Genomic DNA, 24,636 nt, shown 5'->3' with positions numbered 1-24,636 from the left:
ACAAACACAAAAATTTGTTCTTCATTTCCACTTTTCCAAATTTGATTGATTTCAAACCCAGAAGAATTTTATCTAAAAGCAAAAAAAAAAAAAAAAAAAAAGGAAACAAGTGAATCACACTGCTCTAGGATTTATTGTGTGCTGCCCCATGAAATATGAGATTGATTTACTTAGTTTTGGCGCTGATCTTTACTGTTCTCACCAAGGCGTTGGGGACTCTCGGTATCAATGAAATAAGTTCAGTAGGCGCTTCTTGTGTATATATAGCGAACAATTTCACCTCTTATCCATTCAACTGCAAAGGGCATGATATTGATTATGCTTGCCGCTGTTCTGACCTAGCGTTTCTTGGGACAGTATTAATTTGTATAGACGATAACTCTGACTCTCCTCTTTTAATCACCAATGCTTACAATTATTTGATTGATTTCTGCAAACTACAGGCACACATCTCTTACACGCTTACTGGTTTGGCCAAAATATTCAACAATGCTACTAAGTACGCAATATACCCAAACGATACTACTGTCAATAATGTGTTATTGAACCCTGTGTTACCGAATGAACCCTTATTTAAAGTATCAAGTGACTCAGTAGAAAGATTATTGTCGCACAGAGTTATTTCCACTCTCTTTGGAGGGGGATTGTTAAGCTATTGGCTCACAATAGTTCTAATCGGATTAATGAACAATATGGGAGTGTGGTGCGTGCCTTCGGGTATCCAGAAAATGAACGGGACAGTTTCAAAATGGATTCAACGACATTTAATTAATCCTCATTTATTTTCAAGAAATACTAATAAAGAAAGAAAATCGTTTCTTGGGAAACTAGTCTCGGTATTTGTTAGAACTTTGCCAACAAGATTAGAATCTTTAATAATCATGGGATATTTTATATTGATTATCATTCTATGTTGTATTGATTATAACTTACATTATCCAAATACGATTTTCATTTACAAGTCTTGTGGGAAACTAGTATATATTGCCGATAGAACTGGAATCATTTCAATAACACAGCTACCACTTTTATTTTTGTTTGCTGGAAGAAATAACTTTCTAATAATTGTTACTGGATGGTCATATAGAGCTTTCAATATCTATCACAAGTGGATTGCAAGATTCGTTTGGATTCTTATCCTCATCCATGGATGTTGTTATACTGCGTACAGTAAACAAAATAACGATTATTCCGCTAGGTGGTCATTAGAAAAATGGAGATGGGCAAATACTGCTACCATTTGTAGTGGAGTGATGATAATTTTATCATTCAGAGCAATAAGGAAAATATTTTATGAATTGTTTAAGGTTTCCCACCAAGCATTGGCAATAATTTTTCTCATAGGCTGTTGGAATCATTGTAAAACTTTGGGTTGGATGGAGTTCATTTATGCCGCGGTTGCAATCTGGGCTTTCGAACATATGATTAGATTGAGTAAAATATTTATTTCTGGGGGCGTGGTAATTGCCAACTGTCAAGCAATTATCGACTGTGAATATGATGTAAACAAAGAAAAGCAAGAAAATGAAGATGGGGTGAAACATGATACAGAAGATGGCTGCCACACTACACAAAAAGCCAAAAAATCAAATTGCAATAATAGACAGGAAAACGAGGTTCATTCTATTAGAGTTAATATTAGTCACTCTGGATGGTGGAGAGTTTACCCAGGATGCTACGTCTTTCTATATTTTCTAAAGCCAGCATTTTTTTGGCAGTCTCATCCATTCACTATTGTAGAATCATCATCAGAGGAAACCAATGACCAATTAACTATGATAATCAGAGTGAAAGATGGACTAACTAAACGTCTTGCTGATTTTCTTTGCAACATGGAATCTTTTTCTGTCAGAATTCCAGTGCTTGTTGAAGGTCCGTATGGAACTCCAATTGCTTTTAGAAATTATCAGAATGCATTGTTTATTGCTGCTGGTGTTGGAATGACTATTTCATATACCCTAGCAGTCGATCTAGCCAGACAGTATAAAGCTGAAGTATTACGCGGGAACTATAAAGAGGAAGAGCATAAAATTATAATTGTTTGGATGACTCCAAGGATAGGATATGTTGAAACTTTCTTATCAGAAGTGGAGTCTTTAGGGAAAATCTCAGGAATTTGTTTTCTGATTTACATTACAAGAGATGATGAAGAGCAAATGGTAGAACGCCTAGACAATGACGATTTATCTTCAACATATCAAAGAATTAAAAACATTACAGCAAACAATATACCAGGGATTCAGGTCAGTCTAGGGGAAAGGCCTCATTTAAAAAATCTAGTTGTTGAAGAACTTAATAAAATCGAAGGCAATACCGCAGTTATTGCGTGTGGTCCCGATTCCGTGAATCGTGATGTTCGAGCAGCCACTGGAAAATGGCATAAATATAACAATCTTAATACCCATAAAGTCGACTACTTTGAGGAAGAGCTTTTATGGTAGCAGCTGCTAAATAGAAACAACTATTCTTAATGTTGTTTTGTTTGCCCTAACATTTTTTTTTTCCCGTATCTTTTTCTTTTCTACTGCTTGTCGTTTGTAATTACTTTGATAAGGCATGCATGCCGAGGCAAGATCGACATGACCATCGCGGCAAATGGTAATCGGTTCCCGCAATCTCAGATAAATCTATAAAATCATAGACTCCGTCGCAAAAGAGTTCGTCTGTTCTTTTTCGAGTACATCACTTTTTCCGCTCTTCACAAACGAGAAAGACCCCAAAATTAAATCCAACTCCTATATTTCTATAAACAATGTCGTACGGATCTAAAGCTGCTGGCCGCTTAGCTGGCAAAACTATCGTACGTAGCACAATTGTTTACTGTTTATCGATTGAATCATGATGACTAACACTTATTTCTAGTTGATCACTGGTGCCTCCGCTGGTATTGGTGAAGCTACCGCCATTGAATATGCTTCTGCTGCCAAAGGTGAATTGAAGTTGATTTTGACTGCCAGAAGACTTGAAAAATTGGACAGTGTGAAGTCCAAATTGGAAGCTGAATTCCCAAATATCAAGGTTTTGACCGTAAAGTTGGACGTTTCTGACTTAAGTGCCATTGAAAAGTTTTTCAAGGAATTGCCAGAAGAATTCTCAGACGTTGATGTTCTTATCAACAATGCGTATGTACCTCTCTCTCTTCTCCTCTTCCTCTCTATGTCTTATAATCTTTTTTTCTTATCCTTTATTTACTCATTTCAATTGTGCTTACTAACAATCAATATTTAGTGGTCTTGCTAGAGGTGTCGCTAAAGTTGGTGAAATTTCTCAAGATGATATTGATTCCATGTTCAACACCAACGTTAGAGGTAACATTGCTATGGTTCAACACCTTTTGCCATTGTTTAAGAAGAAGAATTCTGGTGATATTGTCCAATTAGGTTCTGTTGCCGGCCGTGAACCATATCCTGGTGGATCTATCTACTGCGCTACAAAGCACGCACTCAGAGCTTTTACTTCTGCTTTGAGAAAAGAGTTGATCAACACCAAAATCAGAATTATTGAAATACAACCAGGTAATGTTGAAACTGAATTCTCTGATGTCAGATTCTACGGTGACAAGGATGCTGCTAAGAAGGTTTACCAAGGTACTGAACCTTTGTACGCTGACGATATTGCTGAATTGATTGTTTTCTACACCTCCAGAAAGCAAAACACTGTGGTTGCAGAATCTTTGGTTTTCGCCACTAACCAAGCCTCCCCATTCCACATCTACCGTAACTCCAACTAAAAGTAGGAATGGCGATTGATTGAAATGATATGACTTTATTCCCCTGTTTCCCTGCTTTTCTTTCCTGTTTATGGTTTAGGAAAATTATGATGAAGACTTTTTAGATATTATTTTGCAAATTGTAAGCGTTCCTGATTTGCCCGTATGAGTCATGTTTGATTTTTTGATTCGTTTTTTATAAAGAACTAGCCAAGAATTCAAAGCAAGAATGCCGATGGTTTCCAGTAAAACCAAACTACTATATGGTGCTTTGCTGGTTGTGGTTTAAACAACAGTTTATTAAAATGGTGATACAATCATTCACCACAGGGCACGCAACGCTTTTTTTTTCTTTGAAGAGAAATAAAGTAAACAACAAAAAAAATTTCCGGAGGTATTGAAATATAATCAAGATTATCCTCACCCATAATTAAATGAAGATATGAAGGAAACTGATCCAATATCAAATGTGATTCTATCACGTCTCAATAACCCGTTGATTCCTGCGGACAAAAGTGGTTTAGAGGTGTTCCAGGAGTCCAAACGTCATATTAAGTTCAAGTTCTCTCCTTGTGCTTCAGACAATGGTTACGTTTTCATTACTACTGAGCCAACACCTAAAGCTAAGGTTGCGCCTTTTGCTGATGATTTCAGATTAGAAGCCATTGGTGTGCCAAAGTCTTTGAGTAATGTGAACGCTGACTACATTCAATATTTAAAAGAGTTACATGAAATCTACCAAGGACTTGACACATACAAGTACCCACTCAGTCTCTATGAAATAGGCTTGATAAACAGTAATATTACCGCTAGAAAAACACAAGATCGCCTTCTATACGGAGCTCTTGATTCTATAATCACTAGCTTGGGACTTGTGATCAACAAGAAAGTTGACAGTGTTGACATGAGGAAAGAAGCGGAAAGTTCAGAAGAAGATAGTGAAGAAGAAGAAAAAGATGATGATGACGAAGATGAAGATGATGACGACGAGAGAAATGAAATTTATGGATTAAAGGATTTGTGGTGTGTTTTGAATTTTTTGAAGGCCACCTATTTTTCCTCAGATTTAATTTTTGCTAAGAACTTTTCAACGTGGATTAATAAATCAGATAGCGAAAATCCATCAAGAGAATTGCTTGACCAAGTTTTAGATTTGGAAAACCCGTATAATAGTGACATATTTTTCACTTATGTTAATCAATTGATAATTAGAGGTCTTTTCGATCAGTCTTTGAATATTTTGCTAAGTTGCAAGTACCAAGAATTGAAAGAAACCAATGATTTCACCTTTTACTTGTTTGAAAGCTTGATAAAATTGCTCAATGAATACCATATCATACATAATGCTGGTAATTCCAGCATTAACGTTGGTGAAGAAATTGTCGAATATATCGATGAACCAATTTTGCAAGATAAAATTAATGTTCTTTTCAAGGATTTTAAGAAAAATGCTCTTGAGTGTATTGATACGATTAATGAGTATTTGTTAAGTTGTGATAATGGTGATTTCAGTATTAACTTAGACGATCGAGCTTTGATCTTACGTTTGAGAAAAACTTTCCTGTTACTTTCTGGTTCCAAGTCAGTGATATTAGGCCTGTCATCCTCCTGGTTTGAGGCGTTGAATGGGTTACTCTTGTTTGATTTGCCAAATAGAAAATTGCTTCCTGATCATTTGGAAACTGTGCTCTCTTCTAGAAATCATTCATTTGAAGTCGATTATACCAATATATGGGAGACCTTGTGTTATAGTTTATTGAAGAACAACAATCTATTGCTTGTCTTGAAATCTTTGGAACAATTCAGCAGTGACACAACAGCTTTTCTATCGGTGCTATTAGATGCGAAGGGTTTCTTGAAGGATTATAATAGAATAGATTACCTTCAAAGTAAAGGCGAGCAATTGGGAGGCATTGGTGATACAGTCTTTGATTTGGAGCTCCACGATGATCATGATGTGGATGAATACGTATCCGAGATCAGTGACTTATCTATCACTCAATTTTTGTTATATAATTTCGCTGTCAATTGCTTCAGCAACAAGAAGGTGATTGATATTGGTGTTAGTATATTGAAGTCTTTGAACTTGAGAAATTTCAAGCAAATTTTAACCGATTATTTGCCTTATAATTACTACTGCGAAAAAAAGGATGATTATGAATGGTTGATGAATCTTTGTGCCGAGAATAAATTAATCTATTTATCTAATAATCTTAACAAGTTGTTTGGATTGCAATTATATCAGAGTGGAGATGTTTTACAGAGTTTAGAAACTTTGATAAAGACAGGTGATTATAGGATCGTTTCCAAAATTATTTGGGAAGTGGTGGATCAGAAATTGATTGAAAAGTATAATTACGATGAATCGACGGATAGCTCATCAATCATTGATTTATTCGACTATCAGGATGATGATATTGATATCAACGCTGTCGCAGAATTATCAAATGATCAGAAATCTTTCTTGATGGCTTACAAGCTTGATCCTGTTTTAAAGAGATTTTTGTCACCGTATATTCTATTGGTGAAATACATGAAATATGAAAGATCTAACAAATTCAATGTCTCAAAGTCACTTTTGGTGGATTTGGTCAACTTCAATTACTTACCAACCAAAACTCTCTCGATATTATTGTTGTTACTCTTGAAGTATTTCAATTTGAATTTCACAAACATGTCATCAAACGTCGGAATAGGATTATCTTTATTTGAGACTAGTGAATTGATGGAAATTATCCAAACATTAAACAAATTTCTGAAAGAAACGGAGAGAAAGTCTGAATTAAGGAAAGCCGATACATACTACGAAGAATATGTCAAACTAGTTCATACCAACCTTAATCATGAGTACACTGAATTTGGTATTGAGATACCTGAAAATATTAGTGAGCTTCTAAAAATATTGAGAAATAGAATCTCATTGGAAATCTCAAGGAAGTACCTTGAATAAAATATTTCTATATATCTTTTTTTTTTTTTTTTTTTTTCTTTTTTTTCCTTCTTCAGCTGGGTTCTATTTAGAATAAAAAATGTACATTTCTAGTCAGATATAGATATAGACGCCTTTATCCCGGGGTAGTGATGCTCACCCTACACACCCGTACACCACAATGTTTTTTTGTTGCCAAAAATAAAACGATGCTGTCACTCGCCATCTAATGAGGATATTAAATGGATAAACACAGAAATTGCCAAAGAATAACAACAAGAATAGAAAAGAAAAGACAAAACAAAATCTCTTTTCATTAATTGAAATTGTTTCCAGCTATTGAGGTTTGTGGTTTTTACGCTTTTGTTCTTTTGCCACTGGAAGAGTGAGAAATTTCTAAAGTGTCAACATAATCTTTTGTTAACCTTTTTTTTTTATAGATAAAATTGCTCATCATGTCACAACATCAACACCAACACCAAGCTCAACAAGGGCAGCCCCAAGTATCATTCAATCAACCATGGATTGACCCAAATATACTTCAGCAGATGAATCCCCATAATAGAATTGGACGTTACCAAATTATCAAGACTTTGGGTGAGGGGTCATTTGGGAAAGTTAAGCTCGCTTTTCATTTGACCAGTGGTCAAAGAGTTGCCTTGAAGATTATAAATAGGAAAACTTTGGCTAAATCAGACATGCAAGGTAGAATTGAAAGAGAAATTTCATACCTTAGATTGCTTAGACATCCCCACATTATCAAGTTGTACGATGTGATTAAATCGAAAGATGAAATCATTATGGTTATTGAGTTTGCAGGAAAAGAGTTGTTTGATTACATTGTTCAAAAGGGTAGAATGCCGGAAAATGAAGCTCGAAGATTTTTTGTCCAAATCATATGTGCTGTTCAATATTGTCATCGTCATAAGATTGTCCATAGAGATTTGAAGCCTGAGAACTTGCTTCTCGATGGTGATTTAAATATTAAGATTGCTGACTTTGGGTTGTCAAATTTGATGACAGATGGTAATTTCTTGAAAACTTCTTGTGGCTCGCCAAATTATGCTGCCCCAGAAGTTATCAGTGGGAAGTTGTACGCCGGTAGCGAGGTTGATGTCTGGTCTTGTGGGGTCATCTTGTATGTGATGTTATGTGGTAGATTGCCTTTTGATGATGATTTTATTCCTGCGTTATTCAAGAAAATCAGCAGTGGTATTTTCACAATTCCTTCTTTTTTGTCGCCTGGCGCCAAAGAAATTATCCAGAAGATGTTGATTGTGGATCCTCTAAATAGAATCACTATCGATGAAGTCATGGAGACTGAGTGGTTTAAGACAGATTTCCCAGACTATTTGAAAGCAGAAACTGTTCCTGCTGGAACCAACGATAATGAAGCTTTTGATGATGAGGTAGCACAAAACGTGGTTATGACCATGGGTTATAATTATGAAGAAGTTTGCGATATCTTGAAACAGAAATTCGTCGATGGCAATACTAGTCTTGACAATCATGAAATTGTCAATGCCTATGAATTGTTGTTAGAAAATAAGAATTATACCAACCTCAACAAGGATGATGGAAGTAGCCATATTGATACAGTTGCCTCCAAATTACCTCCTACATGGGCTAATACCGATAACACTCGTGGTAATGGGGCAGGTGGCAAGACTGGAGAATTTAAACAGATAGCCAATAATGTGGATAATGGCAGAAACACATTAGCTTATGATATGTCACCATTTGTTGATAATAATAACACCGCTGCAAATTCAACGATTTCAATATTACCGACATCCATACCTCAATACCACAGAGCTTATATGATGTCGCAAGACCCTGATATTTTGAAAAGAATTGCTCCGGCATCAACAAAGAAGTCCAAAATCAAATGGCACTTTGGTATTAGATCAAAATCATACCCATTAGATGTTATGGGAGAAATTTACAGAGCATTAAAGAATCTTGGCGCTCAATGGTGCAAACCAACTGAAGAAGAGCTTTGGACGATTAGAGTCAGATGGAAATGTGGGTTGTTATTGAAGGAGGGGCTCAATAAAGCTCATACTAACCCAGAAGATGAAATTGGAGCTACTTATACATTTAGCAAAAGCAAGAATGGCAATGAGAACGATGACGTGGAAATGAAGGACAATACTAAATCAACTCCTGTAGATAATGAATCGAACACGGAATTAACCCCTGATTTAATGAAAATGCAGATTCAATTATTTCAATTGGAAGCAAACAATTATTTGGTTGATTTCAAATTTGATGGCTGGGAATGCTCACGTAATGAGTCATTAGAGTTTGCCCAAAATGACCAATTGTCCAGCTATTCTGCTTATCCATTTTTGCACCTCACCACACGACTTATTATGGAATTGGCAGTGAACAGTCAGAACTAGCCTGTCCATTTCCAATGAATATAACGCTTGCTTTACTTGTCACGGTTTTTACGTCTTTTTCTTATTTCTTTTTTTCTTGTCTTTCTCTTTTTAATTTTCTTCATTATTTCTGATTTTTGTTTTTTTTGTTACTTGTGTTGATTTTAATAACAATAAACTACCAATAAAGGAACAAAAGATAGGTAAAAAAGAAAAAAAAAATATCGCATTATTTTCATGCAGTACGTACGTTGGTGCTTGTGGGGGAAAATATAGAGGAAAAAAAAAAGCATAAGAAAAACAAATAAAAAACAAAAATGAAGACAATAATACGTATTATAATTCAATCATAAATGATAAGTATCATTAGAGTTTCCTCCCGTTTTCTTTTTCCCAACTGATTAAATACTCTGTGCAAGTGCTTTTGGTTGCAAGCAACATTTTTGACATGCGCTTCCGTTGCAATGAGAAAAGACTTATTTAGTATATATCCTAGTGTTTGATTGTCCTCCAGATAGACTACAAATAGATAATTATTTCTGTTTTTTTTTTTTTTTTGCTTTATCTACTAGCGATAATTAAACAGGAATGGTGATGAAATATATATGATACCGCACTAAAATAGATGAGCAGAAAAAGGACTTAGAGGTAAAGGGGTGGTGAGTTACCCGGCGATGGTCCCATGAGAGATCAAAACAAAAAAATCGCTAAGGGTTGTGTCCAGATTGTCTTTAACTTTTTTTTGGTTAGGCAGAGTGGCACAAATTGAACAATAGAAAGCAATAGGCATCACTAGATACTTATCGCTATCTATTTCATCTCCCGACGAAAGGTTTTCATTTGGTGGTTACTATTTCCCTTTTTTGTCTTTTTGTTTACGTTATTTTTTGTTTTGTCCACGTCGTTAGGAGATTAACATTTGTTGATCTCACCAAGTGATTTATAGGCCCATCCATTCCTTCCTTTGTTTTCGCTTGCTCTGATCATTGGAGTGTCCCTCCTTTTTCTCCTTTGATACAACTAGAGTGCTAAATAACCTTCTGGATTTATTATCGATTTATTATCAAAAAGATTCTAGGTCCATTGCAAAAAACCCTTCAAAATGTCTGACGCCAAGGTGATAAACGACATCAAGAAAAAGATTGAAAGAGAGCAAAACATTATCAACTCTACAACGAAGATCAAGGAATCTACAAACAATGTTGCTGTCAAGGAAAAATGTAACAGCAGTATAAGAGAAGCTACGCAAAATTTGGAATATTTGCGCAAGACTTTGGAGGAGTTGTCATTGAGATCAGTTTCTTCAAAAGATAGCGATAGCTCATCGCAAACTTTAGTGAACAGCCAGAACAATCATAAGCATAATCCCCCAAATTTCACCGGTCTTGATTTGATTAAGTATGACTGCCCATCGTTAGGTCACAGAATCCAGTATATGGTACACTTGATGGAATTCAAATTGCAAATTGAAAATCAGTATAAGGAGGCCAGTGAGAAAATGCTCAAATTATATCAGTCTGATGCCGACAAAGTTTCTTCTACCGCTGCTTTAGGCGGGAGAATTGAAAGTAATAAGAAAATTCCGTTACTTACCAGGTCTCTTAAAAGATATAGAGATATGCACATTGATATTCTTGATGTAAAGGAGGAAACCGATTTGCTAAACGACCAAAGAGCCCGTGGTAAACCTCCAACTGGTATCATTACTATAGGCATTTCAAGTTTGAAAGATATTGATCATATTGTCACTAACAGCATTATTGGTAAAAAGAGCGAATCCATCATTTTAATTAAAGTAGATGATGAATTAAAGGTGAGAACCAAACCTTTCAAAAATGGTAAATTGCAAGAAAGCTTGCAGTTCCAGATTAACGTTGCCAAAAATAATGAAATTGAACTCAGTGTTTGTGACAGGGTTGGCGACCAGTTGATCCCAGTGGCGATTGTCTGGTTCATGATTGCTGATATTGTTGAAGAATTAAGAAGAAAGAGAAAACAATATGAAAATCACAATAATGGCTGGGTTAGTGCCTCTAATATGCCAACACAGCATCCAAACCCACAAACAAGTAACTTTGGCGGTGGTTTTAACGCTCATCAGTCACCATTAATTAATGACTCCAGTAATCACCCTCGAGGTGGCAATGGCCATGATTCTCCAATTTATAGTGCTAATACAAGTGCAGCAGCAGTTCCTAATGATATTACTAGTACGGCAAGATATATTTTGGAACCAAATGGGCAAATATTATTGACATTCGGGTTTGTTAAAACGGACCAAATCACAGGCAACAGAATCCAGAATAATAATTTGGATGGCCTTGGTCGTCATGGTGCTATTAGGGAGAAAAAAGAGGCTACTTTCGAACAGCATGGGCACCATTTTGTTCAAAAAAATACTTACAATATCATGATGTGTGCGTATTGTGGAGACTTCGCCAGATATTCATGCTATCAATGTCAAGATTGTAGATATCTATGTCACAAGAAGTGTTACAAAAATGTCGTTACTAAATGTATTTCCAAAGCATCTAATGAAGTTGACCCAGATGAAGCCAAGTTGAACCATAAGATTCCTCACAGATTTGAGCCAGTTTCAAACAGAGGTACAAAGTGGTGTTGTCATTGTGGTTATATTTTGCCATGGGGTAAGAAGAACGTTAGGAAATGTTCCGAATGTGGTATTATGTGTCACTCAGGTTGTGCCCACTTGGTTCCTGACTTTTGTGGTATGTCAATGATTATGGCCAATAAGATTCTAGAAACCATCAAACATTCTGGATCTAAGACGAATTCCCCAGTCAAGAGTAATTTTAGATCACCTCAAATGAGCCAACAACAGATGATACACCAGCATGCGGTATCTGGTTTTGGTGCTCAGGGAGGTCCTCAACAACTGCTTGTATCTCAAGAGCCGGATCATTCACTCTCTAAGGACACATATGGTGAACCACAACAACATAATAGATTCTCTTATATGGCTCCTCAACCAGATTCTCACAATAATCAACAAACACCAAGCTTAAAATCTGGCGGTCGTTATTCTGAAGACACTACTGTATCATCTGGTAGCAGACCAATCCCAGAAATTAAGATTGATTCTGATTTCGACAAAAGATCTGATTTCGGTGCCCAGAGCTATCCATATCACGATCCAACCACTAACTACGCTGAAAGTGGGAGTTTAAATGATATGGCTAATCCGTTTGATCAAGATCACTATGGCACAGATCTTACTCATGAAGTTTCAAATGACGCATTTGAGAACCAGTATCAACAACAATCGCCAATGGATGTTAAAAAGGACCAATACTATGATAATTATGGAACTGAGAATATGGACCATAGAATCTCCCAAATTGAATCAGGAAATAATTTTATTGAAGAAAGACCGTCAGATGAATTTTCCAGCAACCTTTATAATGATTCTAGAGTTGAACCATTAGTCTTGGAAAAGAGACAGTCTCAATTACCATATCCAATAGACGATATGGAAGATAAAATTCCAGATGAACCAGAAGATATTGTTATTCCAAAGCCAAAGAAAGAAAAACTGCGTCGCCGCAAGGTTGGTTTGGACGATTTCCAATTCTTGGCAGTGTTGGGTAAGGGTAACTTTGGTAAAGTTATGTTAGCCGAATCTAGACACACCAAGAAGCTATGTGCTATTAAAGTGTTGAAGAAAGACTTTATTCTTGAAAATGATGAAGTAGAGAGTACCAAGTCTGAGAAGCGGGTATTTTTGATCGCTAATAAGAAGAGACATCCATTCTTGATCAACTTGCATTGTTGTTTCCAAACCGCCAACAGAATTTATTTTGTAATGGAATATATTTCTGGTGGTGATTTGATGTGGCATATCCAAAAGGCTAGATTTTCTCAAAGAAGAGCCCAATTTTATGCTGCAGAAGTATTATTGGGTTTGAAATATTTCCATGATAATGGGGTAATTTACCGTGATTTGAAGTTGGATAATATTTTATTGACTACAGAAGGGCATATCAAGATTGCTGATTATGGTTTGTGTAAAGAAGAGATGTGGTTTGGTAATACCACCTCCACTTTCTGTGGTACTCCGGAATTCATGGCACCAGAAATTTTGAAAGAACAAAAGTATGGTAAAGCCGTTGACTGGTGGGCGTTTGGTGTGTTATTATACCAAATGTTGTTGGGTCAATCCCCGTTCAGAGGTCGCGACGAAGAAGAAATTTTCAACGCCATTTTGACCGATGATCCATTATACCCAATTCAAATGGCCAGAGAGTCAGTCGAAATTTTACAGGCTTTGTTAACTAGAGACCCAAGCCAACGTCTTGGTTTTAGTCCAAGAGACGCCGAAGAAGTGATGGAACATCCATATTTCAGAAACATCAATTTTGACGATATTTTGAGCTTGCGTATTGATCCACCATATTTGCCTGAGGTTAAATCCGAGCATGATGTGTCTAATTTCGATGACGAATTTACTGCTGAAACCCCACGCTTGACCCCAGTCAACTCGACTTTGGATTCTTCTATGCAAGAAAAGTTTAGAGGGTTCTCGCATATGAGCAGTGAATTTGCTATTTAATTGACAACCAAGTATTTTTTTTATTCATGCTGCTCTTAATTTTTTTTTTTTTTTTTTTTCACCTCACTTGACGGTGGATCTGTTTTAAGCTTATTATTTTTCTATGATCTTTGTATCAAAAAGGTCAACATTCTTTAATTTCTTGCAATTTTATTTTTATATTATTTTATTTTTTTTATCTTTATTGTACTCATGTATTTTTTGTTTTGCTTTTTTATAATCATCCAATAATTTTTTTTTTTTTTTGATTTTGCCCCGAATTTGTTTATTTGTTGTAATATGTTATTTTTCTGAGAATGAACGTTAATATATATATATATATATATGCCTGAAGTTTACGGTGTTCTAATATAATGAAAAGCCTTGAAAATCAACAGTATCTTTTATTGGATGGATGAGGAATATTTATATGTTGAGAAAAGCATAATGTAATTCACAGTAATTAGCAATGATATCATAGGATTATAATAATAATATAAAAGTAGCGAATAATTCCATGGAAGAAAAAAAAAAAAAGAATAACAATAATAATAATAATAATAATAATAATAATAATAATAATAATCAAACCACAGGTCCTATTTACTCATCACCTAAAAATGAAAAACAAAAAGGTATCAACATTCCCACAAAGTTGAGAATGATGCTTTGTTTTTTCTCTCTGACGGTGATTTTATGGCTAGACATTCCTTCTATGTGATCAGCTTCATTATTGAGAAGATGAACTGCAACGTATAAGAAACTACCACCGCTGAATAATAGCAACGCCGAAGATAACGAGCCAATATTATCGACAAAGAGGTTGATGATCACATATGTGGCGATAGCTGCCACGGAGGCCAGGGCCGCGAATAAAAACATTTCCAATTTGACAATTTGTTGGATATTGGATTCGACTCTAGAAAAAGAAGAAGAGGAAGCAGCAGCATCGTTGTTGTTGTTGTTGTTGTTGTTGTTATACTTGAGACGGTATTTTGTCATCAATACACAGGCCATGGCAAAGGAAGTTGGGAATTTGTGAATTATAACTGAGGAAAAAACCGCGATCTTGAGTTTATTACTGCCGGTCAACAATGAGGACCCAAAGGCGATACCGTCAGATACCGAGTGAAGCAAGAGGCCAATGAGGAAAGTTTCATTGACAATGACCAGTTTAAAATTCCCCCAAGTAGGTTTGAAGTTTGGCAAATAGCCTATAAGTTTTGAAACTCTGGCTTCTTGGGGCAGGAAAAGTGGCAAGAACCCTCCTCCTGCGGTGCCATTCCCTTGGAAGTTGCCGATGGTGATGTTTTGGAGCTTCGACAAGGTTTCTGCATCCAACGCCGATTCATCGGTGACATCTTCGTAGTAATTGACATTGCCATTTTCATCAACGTCTTTTAGACGAATCGCTTTGATATTTTCAATGACCATCATGAACGCAAACCCAAGAAGAATGGCAAATCCCGCGATATTCATGGTGAAACCTTCGGTGTCATCACCGTTGCTGCCCAAATGCATGCTGCTAATACCTTCTGGGATCACCAATACCAACGAAGTACCAATGAGAACCCCATTACTCAATTTGGAGAATTTGTCGAGCCAGGAATCGTAGTCTGTAGTGGTATTAGAATGGCCTTGTCGTTCGGCATGTCTTTGATCCAAAGATTTTTTAAACGATTTCAAATGAAGTGGAAGAAGCCCGAAAATGTAAGTGAAAATCGCCATTATGGTGGAAAGCACCACTAACGAAACAAGCCCGGTGATTGTGAATGCCATTTTTTCTTTTTTTGAAAAATGGATAGCGTATTAGCAATTAATTAATTAGCAAAGGAAAGTGATAGATAGCTGTTGATTTGACTGTTGTAGGTAATGGCGAAGCATTTTTTATTTTTTGTTTTTTATTTTTTGTTTTCTGTTTCTGTTTCTGTTTCTGTTTCTGTTTTTGTAAGGCTGAGGTTTTTTTTTGATCCTTTGACGAGATGAGATAGATAGATATATATTATATGGTAATGGGAAGACGATCAAGTGAAAAGACGAGAAAATGGCACATGGCAAACTAAAAGACAATGGCCAATGGGGGAAATAACAATTCAAGATAACGTTTGAAGAAAAAAAAAAAAACTCATTGTATATTTTGCTATTAGTGGCCAGAAAACAACAGCAAACCTGTCAAACTTCTTCAAGATGATCCACCCGATTATTTCCAGCCCAAAAGTATAAATGGAAACCACAACCACCGTATTTGATTGTTTTTCTTTTACACATGGACTTTCAAATGTTCTTGCAAAAGTCTAACATTTACAAAAGAGCAGTAAACATGTAAAGCTTTCTATTCTTTCATGATGATGGATGCAACATATATAGTAAAAATACTATCAAAAAAAAAAAAAAAAAAAACAAAAACAAAACAAGATAAAACATAATAATAAAAAGGATCAACTATTATACAACACACAATGAAAATAAATATGGTATGCAAACTTCATTAATTTATCACTCCTAATTCTTCAACTTCTTTGCCAATGATCTCCGCTTGAGCCATTTCCCACGCATATCTATCGTCCCCTGCTTTCCCCTGACAGCAGCAGGAGGTAGTTTGGTCTTATTTTTGCTTTTCAAAAGTTTGACATTGATACTACCTATAGTCTTGTGCTGTTTTTTCATTTGCCTTGCAAGCTTCAACTTTGTTTTCTTCAACTGCTGGGCAAGGTTCTGGTCGTCACCCAGAAACTCATCTTCATCTTCATAGTCGTCCTTGAAGGTTGTGTGTTTGTTCTTTGGCGATTGTTGGTCGGTCTTTTCTTGTTCTTCTTCACTATCAAGGTTTTCCAAAAGTTCCTGAGGCAACAAATCTGGGACTTCCAACTTCTTTCGTTGGGTCTTATTCTGCTTTTGTTCCTTGAACTTCAAGTCTTGGGTTCTTCTTCGTTCTTTCAAGTTCTTTTTTTTTTCTGCTTCCAACTTCTCAAGTTCTCTTTCCTGAACTTCGGCGTTGTTCTTCCCGGCGTTCACATCTTCTTCTTCTGGGGCTTCATCATCACTGCTCTGGTATTCGTCGTCGTCTTCTTCTTCTTCTTCTTCTTTTTCTTCTAGGGCTAATTCGACAATGTCACTATTACTCTCGATTTCTGCGGCCGAGTGGAACTCTTCTTCGGAGGACGAGCCTCCTTTACTGATATTGGCTGTCATTATTATTGTTGATATATATATATATCCACATAAATACACCAATTTTTTTTTTTTTTTTTTTTTTCCAATTTTCCAATTTTCCAATTTTTTTTCCCCCTCCTCATCGCGTGTGGTGGGCGGGCGGCCATTTTGTTTTATTCTCCATGGCAGGCGCCCCATCGCTGTTAACCACAGAGAACTTTAAAGACGGCAACTCTCCTTTTCCCGAAACGGATAAATTGTTATCATCATCGATTCATTCATTATATTTATATTTGTATTTATATACATATATATATATATATACCCGCACACATTTCTTGTTGTACCTACACCTTTTGCTGCACTCCCATCGAAGACGAAGAACACCCACTACAAATAGAAACAGAACATCGCCCATGGGTCCCAAATACACTGGCTACTACAATGCCAATGAAAAGGCATGCCGGAATGAGGACAATACCACCACCACCACCACCACCACCCAAATGATGGATAAGTTGGAGTCTGGGTCGTTATCATCTGATAACACTAACAATAAAAACAACTCCTCCTCCTTCAATGGCCGGAGAAAGAAATTAAAACACCTGGCCTTCTTTGTGGGACTCATTCTCTCATTCTTAATCTTTTATCAGTTGAAATCGCAGTCTTACAACAACAACAATGCCAATTACACACCAGTGGTCATCATCTCACCTTATCTACAACATAAACCTTGCGCTTTCGATGAAGCCCAGCAACTCTCGTCGGGAATCCATGACGACGATCCTCCAGCCATCAATTCAAAACTTGATTTGACCCTCAAGGACCTTAGAACCGGGAAATTCTCCCCTGACATCAAGGATATCCAGTGGATTCGTTCGAATGTCGAGACCGGGGGTACTTATCTCACAAAAAAAAATAACCAGTACATCATCAACAAGATTGAAGACCCCAGCTACGAAAAAATATTGTATGATAGTACCCAATTTGGCTACGATGGGGTCAAATACAAAATCGACGACTTGATTGCCTCGCCAGACTTGAAATACGCGTTGCTTGCTACCAACAGAAGCATGATTTGGAGACATTCATCTGTCAACTTATTCTGGGTGTTAGATGTCGACAATAAGTTTATCAAGCCTCTCAGCGTTTCCGATGGTGTTTTCGATAAAGTGTTTTTCAGTAAATGGGCGCCAAACTCTGAGCAATTGGCATTTGTCAAAGACGATAAGAACATCTACCTCAAAAATATCATCAGCGACACCGTCGAACAAGTGACGTTTGATGGCGGCGCGAACATTTTCAACGGTAAACCAGATTGGGTTTATGAAGAAGAAGTCTTTGAAGATGAGTTTGCGTTGTGGTGGTCTCCAACATCCGAATATTTCACGTTTTTGAAATTCAACGACACCGAAGTGGAGATTTTCCCATTGGAATTTTTCGTTGCTGATAATAATCCAAAAGATTCTTACCCAGTATCCGACCACATGAAATACCCTAAAGCTGGGTACAAAAACCCCGATCTCGGAGTGTACGTTTACAACGTTGCCAACAACCAAAGTGAAGAACTTTTCAACAATTATCAAGGCGAAGAATTCAATGATTACCTTGTGACGGAAATTTTGTGGGTTGGCAATGACAAACTTTTCCTTAGAACCACCAATCGTATTTCCAATATCTTGAAAGTCGTCATAGTGGACGCCATCAATATGAAGTACGAAATTGTCAGGCACGAAACTATTGAAGATGGTTGGTTCGAGTTGTCCCATGATACGGTCTACGTTGCTAAAGATTTGGAAAAAGGCCGTGAAGCCGATGGTTACATCGATACAATTGCTGTCGATGGTTATAACCATTTAGTTTACTTCTCGCCAATCGACTCTTCCGAACCGAAAGTGGTATTAACCAGCGGCCAATATGAAGTGGCGGGAGGGGTCAGTGCTTTTGATCCAGAAAATAACCAAGTTTATTTTGTCTCTTCCAAGTACAGTTCTATCGATAGACACTTGTATTCTGTGGACTTACTAACTGGTGAGAATCTCATTGCCTTGGTTGACGATTCTAATGCCGGGTACTACACTGCCAGTTTCAGTTCTAACGCCAAGAACATTTTGATTTCGTATTTGGGTCCAGACGTTCCATACCAAAAGATTGTCGATCTCAACGAGCCAGAAATGATGACATTGCAAAACATTTTCCAATCGACTTCTAAGAACCTTACCAGCAATGAAAAACTTGCGAGAACTTTGTCACAATACGACATTCCAACCGTGTCATTTGGTGAGATCAATCTTGGCAAAGATTTGCAGTACGACTCCGAAGACATTATTGCCAATCTCCGGGAAATTAAGCCTGCCAACTTTGATCCATCGAAAAAATACCCGCTTTTTGTCTACGTTTACCAAGGTCCAAACTCCCAACTTATCACTACGAGATTTGGGGTCGGTATTTTACAAGTTATTAGTTCGACCCTTGATGCGGTGGTGATCACCGTTGATGGTAGAGGTACTGGTTTCAAAGGCAAGAAATTCAGATCGGCAGTATACCAGAACTTGAGTCATTACGAAACCATCGACCAAATCCAAGCAGCAAAGACTTATATTTCCCAAAACTCTTTTATCGATTTTGAACGCACTTTGATTTACGGCCACAGTTATGGTGGATACATGACCCTCAAGACCCTTGAAAACGATCATGAGAAAGTCTTCAAGTACGGGATTTCTGGGGCCCCAGTCACCGACTGGAGACTATACGATTCGATCTATACCGAACGGTACATGTCGACTCCTCGTGCTAATAATGCCAACTACGTTTCCGGGTCAGTGGGGGGTTCCGGAAATTTCACGAATTTCCAAAACACTAAACGGTTCTTATTATTACACGGTACCGGCGACGATAACGTCCACGTGCAGAATATGTTCAAATTTCTCGATAAGTTGAATTTGCACAATGTTGAAAACAATTATGACTTGATGATGTTCCCGGATTCCAACCACGGGATATACTACCATAATGGCGGGTACATCATGTATAACAAGATCTTGTGGTGGGCGAAAATGGCGTTCGATGGGATGTTCGATGTATTTGATAATTACGATTATCATAATGGCAATTTACCAAGTGCATCGATGGTGGGGGCCGCCACCAATATTGGTGTTCATGGGTTTACTAACGATGATGATGATGCTGAATATTTGAGAGTTTAAGATATTCAAATTTCATGTTGTCAATCAATTATTTGTGCACATTTTTGTGTATTACATATACTTTATGAGTTTTGAACTTTTTTACATCCTTTTTTTTTTTTTTTTTCATTTTTCATTTTTCATTTTTCATTTTTCATTTTTCATTTTTCAGTTTTCATTTTTCATTTTCTATTTATTACTCCACTATTATTATTTTATTTATTGGCCTATAATAGACTGAATGCCTGCCTACATTCATCCATCAACCAACCATGTAAAATTAGTTTTTTTTTCTTTTACAAAATTTATCAATTATAAAAGCATGCAATGTAGAAAAAACCGTATATTACAACAAAAATCAAAAACTCATAAAAATAAACGCAGTCAGTAGAAGAAATAAAGAAAGATGAAATAAAAGATGAAAAAAAACAAACAAACAAACAAAGAAACAAAAAAAATTGAATCGAATCGAATCACACACACCCTTTTGATTGATTGATTCACTTCTTGAATCCTTTTTCTTTAATAAAACTCAAGAATCTATCACCATACTCTGCAGCAGGCACCGCACTGATTTGCTTTCTATTTTGATAAAACCCTTTAATAACGGTTTCTGCCCTCTTGATATATGAGTAGTTGGTTAGACAATCAATAATCCCCAAATAATAAATCTCGTCAGTAGGAATATCACGATCATTGGTCCCTCTAAACCCACATTCAAAATTGTAGAAATAAAATTGTTGTTGTTGCTGCTGAACACTGGTCAATTTCACACTTTCCGAATCGTTCATGGGTCTAATCAGTTGCTGACCAACCACCTCCACTTCATCGACCGGTATGGGATTGGTAGAGTTAATGGCATCACGGTTGGTAGAATCTTTCGGATAAAACACGCTGAAATTTTGGTTGGTCACATTACCAATTGCCAAATCATGAATCCCCACGAGCAACGAATAATCCATAATGTTTGCTGCTTTCAAAAATGCCACATCTTTCTCTATTTGCTCCAAGAACTTGTTCTTTTTCTTTGGTCCAAGAAGCATATGCTGGTTGTTGGCAAGCCAGTTCTGGTCCTTAAGCACCGCTTTATGTTTTTTGTGTTCTTCTTTAACCAAAGTTTCCCGCTTCCATAGTGATCCTTTCAAATCATAAGTTCTATGGATTTCCTTGTTGGCAGGAAATAAGTTGTTCATCACGATAAAGTAAATTTTCCGTTTTTGACCTGAGAAATTAATCGGCATTTTGAGACGATGTAACCCATAAAATTGTGAAACCAAAGTATTCGGGTTATTTCTGACATGTTGGTGATAACTTTTCAATATTCTTCGAAGAGTGATATGTTCTGATCTATGAATTGTTTTAATGATGAATTTGTAATCTCTAGAATAATAAAAAAACGACCCCGATTTACCAGGAGAATTGACCTCGGATAAAATATACTTTGCGGTTAATGACACCAAATAGTCTGCGGGATCGAGGCCAAAAAGCTCGCGTAACTCCCTAAACACATTTGGCGAATAATCCTTAAACTTGAAATCGTATCTTGACGACGGCGTTAGTTCATTACCGGTTATATCAAAAGTGAGCTTTTTCGAAGCTTTGAAGTCTTGTTCTTTCAAAGGTTTCATGATCCCAGAACAACGGGAAACCGCGACTCGAATACCTGTCAACATGTTATAGGCCATGATATAATTGCTGTGACCTTCAGACACTTTATTGCCCACCAAAACTTTATCATCATCAAGAAAGTTTCGCTTATTTTTCTTACTCTCGCGCTTGTTCAAAATCATAAATTTCATTCTTTGAATTTCTTGGTTGGCAGAGTCATTGAGCGTATGGTCATTTTTAAGGGTTGAAGACTGTTGAATGGAGGGATGGTCAAACGCGTGGTCGATATCCTGAGGGTACGTTCTACGACGAGTTGTCGAAAGTTGGTCGTCATTGTGGATGATTTTGACCGCTGTGGTTTTTGAGTCGGTGGTTGCTGGGTAAGAAACGGCTGGAAGCTGTGATGGAGTTGCGATTTTGGAAATTGGGAATGCTCGGTCTATAGGGGCTGACAGTTTATCGTGTTCGTGACACGAAGATATCAGATCGACCAATTTTTCGACATACTGGAGGACAAAAGGCTCAGACGACGCGCGTACTTTGACATTAAATGAAGTTTGTAATTCACTGGCGTCGAGGTTCAATACATCAAGTCGTTGTTCTTCTTTTGTCAGCAGAATGGAATTATTAGAGTTATTGTTGGAGTGGGGAGGAGCTTCTATATTATGGGATTGGTGGTAATGTAGCGGTACTTGGTTAGATCTGGCGACGAATTCTTGAGACGATGATGTTATTGTTGTTGGGATTTGCGGACTGGACCCTGCTTCCTCTTCAACGTTGGACATGGTGGTGGCTTCGGTATTTATGGAAGCATTATTATTGGAGATGAGATCAGAAAGACTGGAGTTGTTGGGGTTGCTAATATTCTGAGATTGGGAAGGCGAGGGGCCTTGGCCTGATTCCTGTTCCAATTCTGTCAGGTGAATGTCGTCGTCGGTACCATTGAGATGATGATGATGATGATGATGATCGTTGTTGTGGTGGTGCTGGCTCAGTAATTGTGGTTCTGGGTCCCTGGGTTGGCTGGGTTTAGACGATGAATCCGGTGCCACCGAAGCCTTTGGGCGTGTGAAGATGGCGGTACTCATTGAAGGGAGGGAGGGATGGAGGTAGCAATGAGGACTGGAGACACCGTTGTGTGTTTTGTAGTATATATATTTGCGGGAGGATTCGGTTCGTGTAGAAACAGAGACAGACAGACAGACAGCCAACAACAGCAATTTGGGATGTTGCGCATTTTTTCCTTTTCTTTTTTTTTTTTTTCTTGTTTTTTGTTTTTTGTGGCTGCTGGGGGGTGTGCCACGGCACGTGGCTCTCTCTCTATACAAACAAACAGCAGCAGCAGCAGCAGCAGCGGCAATTTCTCATCGCCAACTATTATTTATTCACCGCCATCCAATCTGTCTATCTGTCTTTCTGTCTATCTGTCTATCTGTCGACCGATCACCCTCCACCAACAATGGCTAGCTCACTCCCAAAACACCTCACCATCCTCGGGGGCTCAGGCTTCCTTGGAAGAAGAATCGCCCAAACCGCAATCCTCAATGGCTACTCCGTCACCGCGCTTTCGTGAGTTTCTCTTCATTATTATTATTATCATCCTCATCTTCATTGATTCCCAACTAACAAATATATCATCAGCCGTTCAGGTAAACCCCCGGCAACAACCTCCCCCGTGGACTCCCAATGGGTCTCCAAGGTCAACTGGAGACCAGCAAACATCTTCCAACCAGACTCCTACAAACATTACTTGGAGGATTCCGACGTGGTTGTCCATTCGATCGGGGTTATCCTCGAGAAGGTAAACTACAAAAAAGTGGTGAATGGTCCAGGGTCCGGGTTCATCAACACCCTTCTAAGCTTTTCTGGCAACAAATCTGTCGGGGACGACGCAGTCGCCGCGGCCTCGGGCAAACTAGACACTTATGAAAAGGTCAACCACGAGTCTGCGGTGCTTCTTGCCGAAGAATACCTCAATTCCACCAAAGTCCCCCACCCAAAGTTCGTGTATATTTCCGCAGATAACGCTCCCGCAATAGTCCCTGGCGGATACATGAAGTCCAAGCGGGCTGCCGAATTTGATTTGATGGAATTGTCGCAGCACACCAACCTCACCAACTTGATTGTTCGTCCAGGATTCATGTTTGATGAAACCGATCTGACCTCGGTTCGTCTGGGTCTTCATAAGGTGATAGATTTTGCTCATGGGGTTCCTGGGATTGGAAGTTTGGTTAGTCCTAGCATTAGCACCCAACAGGTTGCCAAAGCGATATTTTCAAAGTTGGAAGAAGGGACTAATGTTGAAAACGAAGTGGTTTCTCTTGAGAACTTGATGGCTATGGATTGATTGTTTGTGAGCCCTTTTTGTTCATGAAATTTATGAAGTGAAAATTAGATGAAATGAAAAAAAAAAAATTCTATGATGACTATTATTATTATATATGTAGATAGCCATATATATTTGACTTGTGTTTACAAAGCTATCATATGATACCAGTTTTGAATATTAACATAATAATAAAAAGTGAGTGGTTGTTATTCACGAAACTCTATTTTATTAATTGTTGACAATATTGTGAAGATCTTGAAGAATAATTTTTTTTTTTTTTTTGTTAACGGTCCAACGTAAATAGCATTCCAGCATAATCTTTACCAAAAATTTTAATGATTGTTTACGATTTGAAAATATTAATGACTCTCATCCTTTTCAAGCAACTCTCTAGTTTCCACGGCCCGAATTTAGATCATCTTGGTCACTCGCTACGGGACTATCTATCTATCTATCTATCTATCTATCTATCTATCTATCTATCTATCTATCTATCTATCTATCTATCTATCTATCTATCTATCTATCTGTACAAGGGGAATAATTACTGCTGGTTATATATAGATCAGATCCCGTATGGAATTTTATCCATTTTTTTTGATACACCCTCACCGTCTAATCATAGTCATTTTTATTATATTTATAACTAGAAGGGATATTAGTTCCACACAAATAAATAATTCATCAAAAGATAAAGAGTCATTTAAGCTTCTTATAATATTATTTTGCAATTTCCCAACTTTCATTTCTTACAAATACAATACAATCTCTTTCCTATTAGATCCTCACC

General features: G+C 37.3%; 10 protein-coding genes across 10 annotated transcripts; 7 read left to right on the top strand and 3 right to left on the bottom strand. All coding sequences in view use genetic code 12, as the record gives it.

Annotated features, from left to right (window-relative positions):
• Positions 1 to 155: 155 nt before the first annotated feature.
• DASC09_000820 (ferric reductase family protein) lies at positions 156 to 2,441 on the top strand (the record flags this gene model as incomplete). Its single annotated transcript, XM_064993685.1, has 1 exon — positions 156 to 2,441. One exon carries the CDS (start codon positions 156 to 158, stop codon positions 2,439 to 2,441), a length of 2,286 nt encoding a protein of 761 aa, XP_064849757.1.
• A 311-nt stretch (positions 2,442 to 2,752) lies between these two features.
• On the top strand, positions 2,753 to 3,730 carry DASC09_000810 (oxidoreductase; the record flags this gene model as incomplete). Its single annotated transcript, XM_064993684.1, has 3 exons — positions 2,753 to 2,800; positions 2,863 to 3,122; positions 3,229 to 3,730. 3 exons carry the CDS (start codon positions 2,753 to 2,755, stop codon positions 3,728 to 3,730), a joined length of 810 nt encoding a protein of 269 aa, XP_064849756.1.
• A 421-nt stretch (positions 3,731 to 4,151) lies between these two features.
• Positions 4,152 to 6,659, top strand: NUP85 (Nup85p; the record flags this gene model as incomplete). Its single annotated transcript, XM_064993683.1, has 1 exon — positions 4,152 to 6,659. The coding sequence occupies one exon, from the start codon at positions 4,152 to 4,154 to the stop codon at positions 6,657 to 6,659; it is 2,508 nt and encodes an 835-aa protein (XP_064849755.1).
• A 434-nt stretch (positions 6,660 to 7,093) lies between these two features.
• On the top strand, positions 7,094 to 9,043 carry SNF1 (AMP-activated serine/threonine-protein kinase catalytic subunit SNF1; the record flags this gene model as incomplete). The annotated part of the gene is made up of 1 exon (XM_064993682.1): positions 7,094 to 9,043. The coding sequence occupies one exon, from the start codon at positions 7,094 to 7,096 to the stop codon at positions 9,041 to 9,043; it is 1,950 nt and encodes a 649-aa protein (XP_064849754.1).
• A 1,081-nt stretch (positions 9,044 to 10,124) lies between these two features.
• On the top strand, positions 10,125 to 13,592 carry PKC1 (protein kinase C; the record flags this gene model as incomplete). The annotated part of the gene is made up of 1 exon (XM_064993681.1): positions 10,125 to 13,592. The coding sequence occupies one exon, from the start codon at positions 10,125 to 10,127 to the stop codon at positions 13,590 to 13,592; it is 3,468 nt and encodes a 1,155-aa protein (XP_064849753.1).
• A 582-nt stretch (positions 13,593 to 14,174) lies between these two features.
• On the bottom strand, positions 14,175 to 15,350 carry ATX2 (Mn(2+) transporter ATX2; the record flags this gene model as incomplete). The annotated part of the gene is made up of 1 exon (XM_064993680.1): positions 14,175 to 15,350. One exon carries the CDS (start codon positions 15,348 to 15,350, stop codon positions 14,175 to 14,177), a length of 1,176 nt encoding a protein of 391 aa, XP_064849752.1.
• A 723-nt stretch (positions 15,351 to 16,073) lies between these two features.
• DASC09_000760 (Bud21 protein) lies at positions 16,074 to 16,763 on the bottom strand (the record flags this gene model as incomplete). The annotated part of the gene is made up of 1 exon (XM_064993679.1): positions 16,074 to 16,763. The coding sequence occupies one exon, from the start codon at positions 16,761 to 16,763 to the stop codon at positions 16,074 to 16,076; it is 690 nt and encodes a 229-aa protein (XP_064849751.1).
• Positions 16,764 to 17,140: 377 nt separating this feature from the next.
• DASC09_000750 (S9 family peptidase) lies at positions 17,141 to 19,930 on the top strand (the record flags this gene model as incomplete). Its single annotated transcript, XM_064993678.1, has 1 exon — positions 17,141 to 19,930. One exon carries the CDS (start codon positions 17,141 to 17,143, stop codon positions 19,928 to 19,930), a length of 2,790 nt encoding a protein of 929 aa, XP_064849750.1.
• A 479-nt stretch (positions 19,931 to 20,409) lies between these two features.
• On the bottom strand, positions 20,410 to 22,605 carry MSS4 (1-phosphatidylinositol-4-phosphate 5-kinase; the record flags this gene model as incomplete). Its single annotated transcript, XM_064993677.1, has 1 exon — positions 20,410 to 22,605. The coding sequence occupies one exon, from the start codon at positions 22,603 to 22,605 to the stop codon at positions 20,410 to 20,412; it is 2,196 nt and encodes a 731-aa protein (XP_064849749.1).
• Positions 22,606 to 22,976: 371 nt separating this feature from the next.
• COQ11 (ubiquinone biosynthesis protein COQ11) lies at positions 22,977 to 23,864 on the top strand (the record flags this gene model as incomplete). The annotated part of the gene is made up of 2 exons (XM_064993676.1): positions 22,977 to 23,086; positions 23,159 to 23,864. 2 exons carry the CDS (start codon positions 22,977 to 22,979, stop codon positions 23,862 to 23,864), a joined length of 816 nt encoding a protein of 271 aa, XP_064849748.1.
• Between the last annotated feature and the right edge of the window lie 772 nt (positions 23,865 to 24,636).

The sequence above is a fragment of the Saccharomycopsis crataegensis genome, assembly GCF_037102585.1.
Source record: "Saccharomycopsis crataegensis DNA, jcf7180000000072, whole genome shotgun sequence".
Taxonomy (NCBI): Eukaryota; Fungi; Ascomycota; class Saccharomycetes; order Ascoideales; family Saccharomycopsidaceae; genus Saccharomycopsis; species Saccharomycopsis crataegensis.
This window is presented reverse-complemented; position numbering and strand designations above follow the sequence as displayed.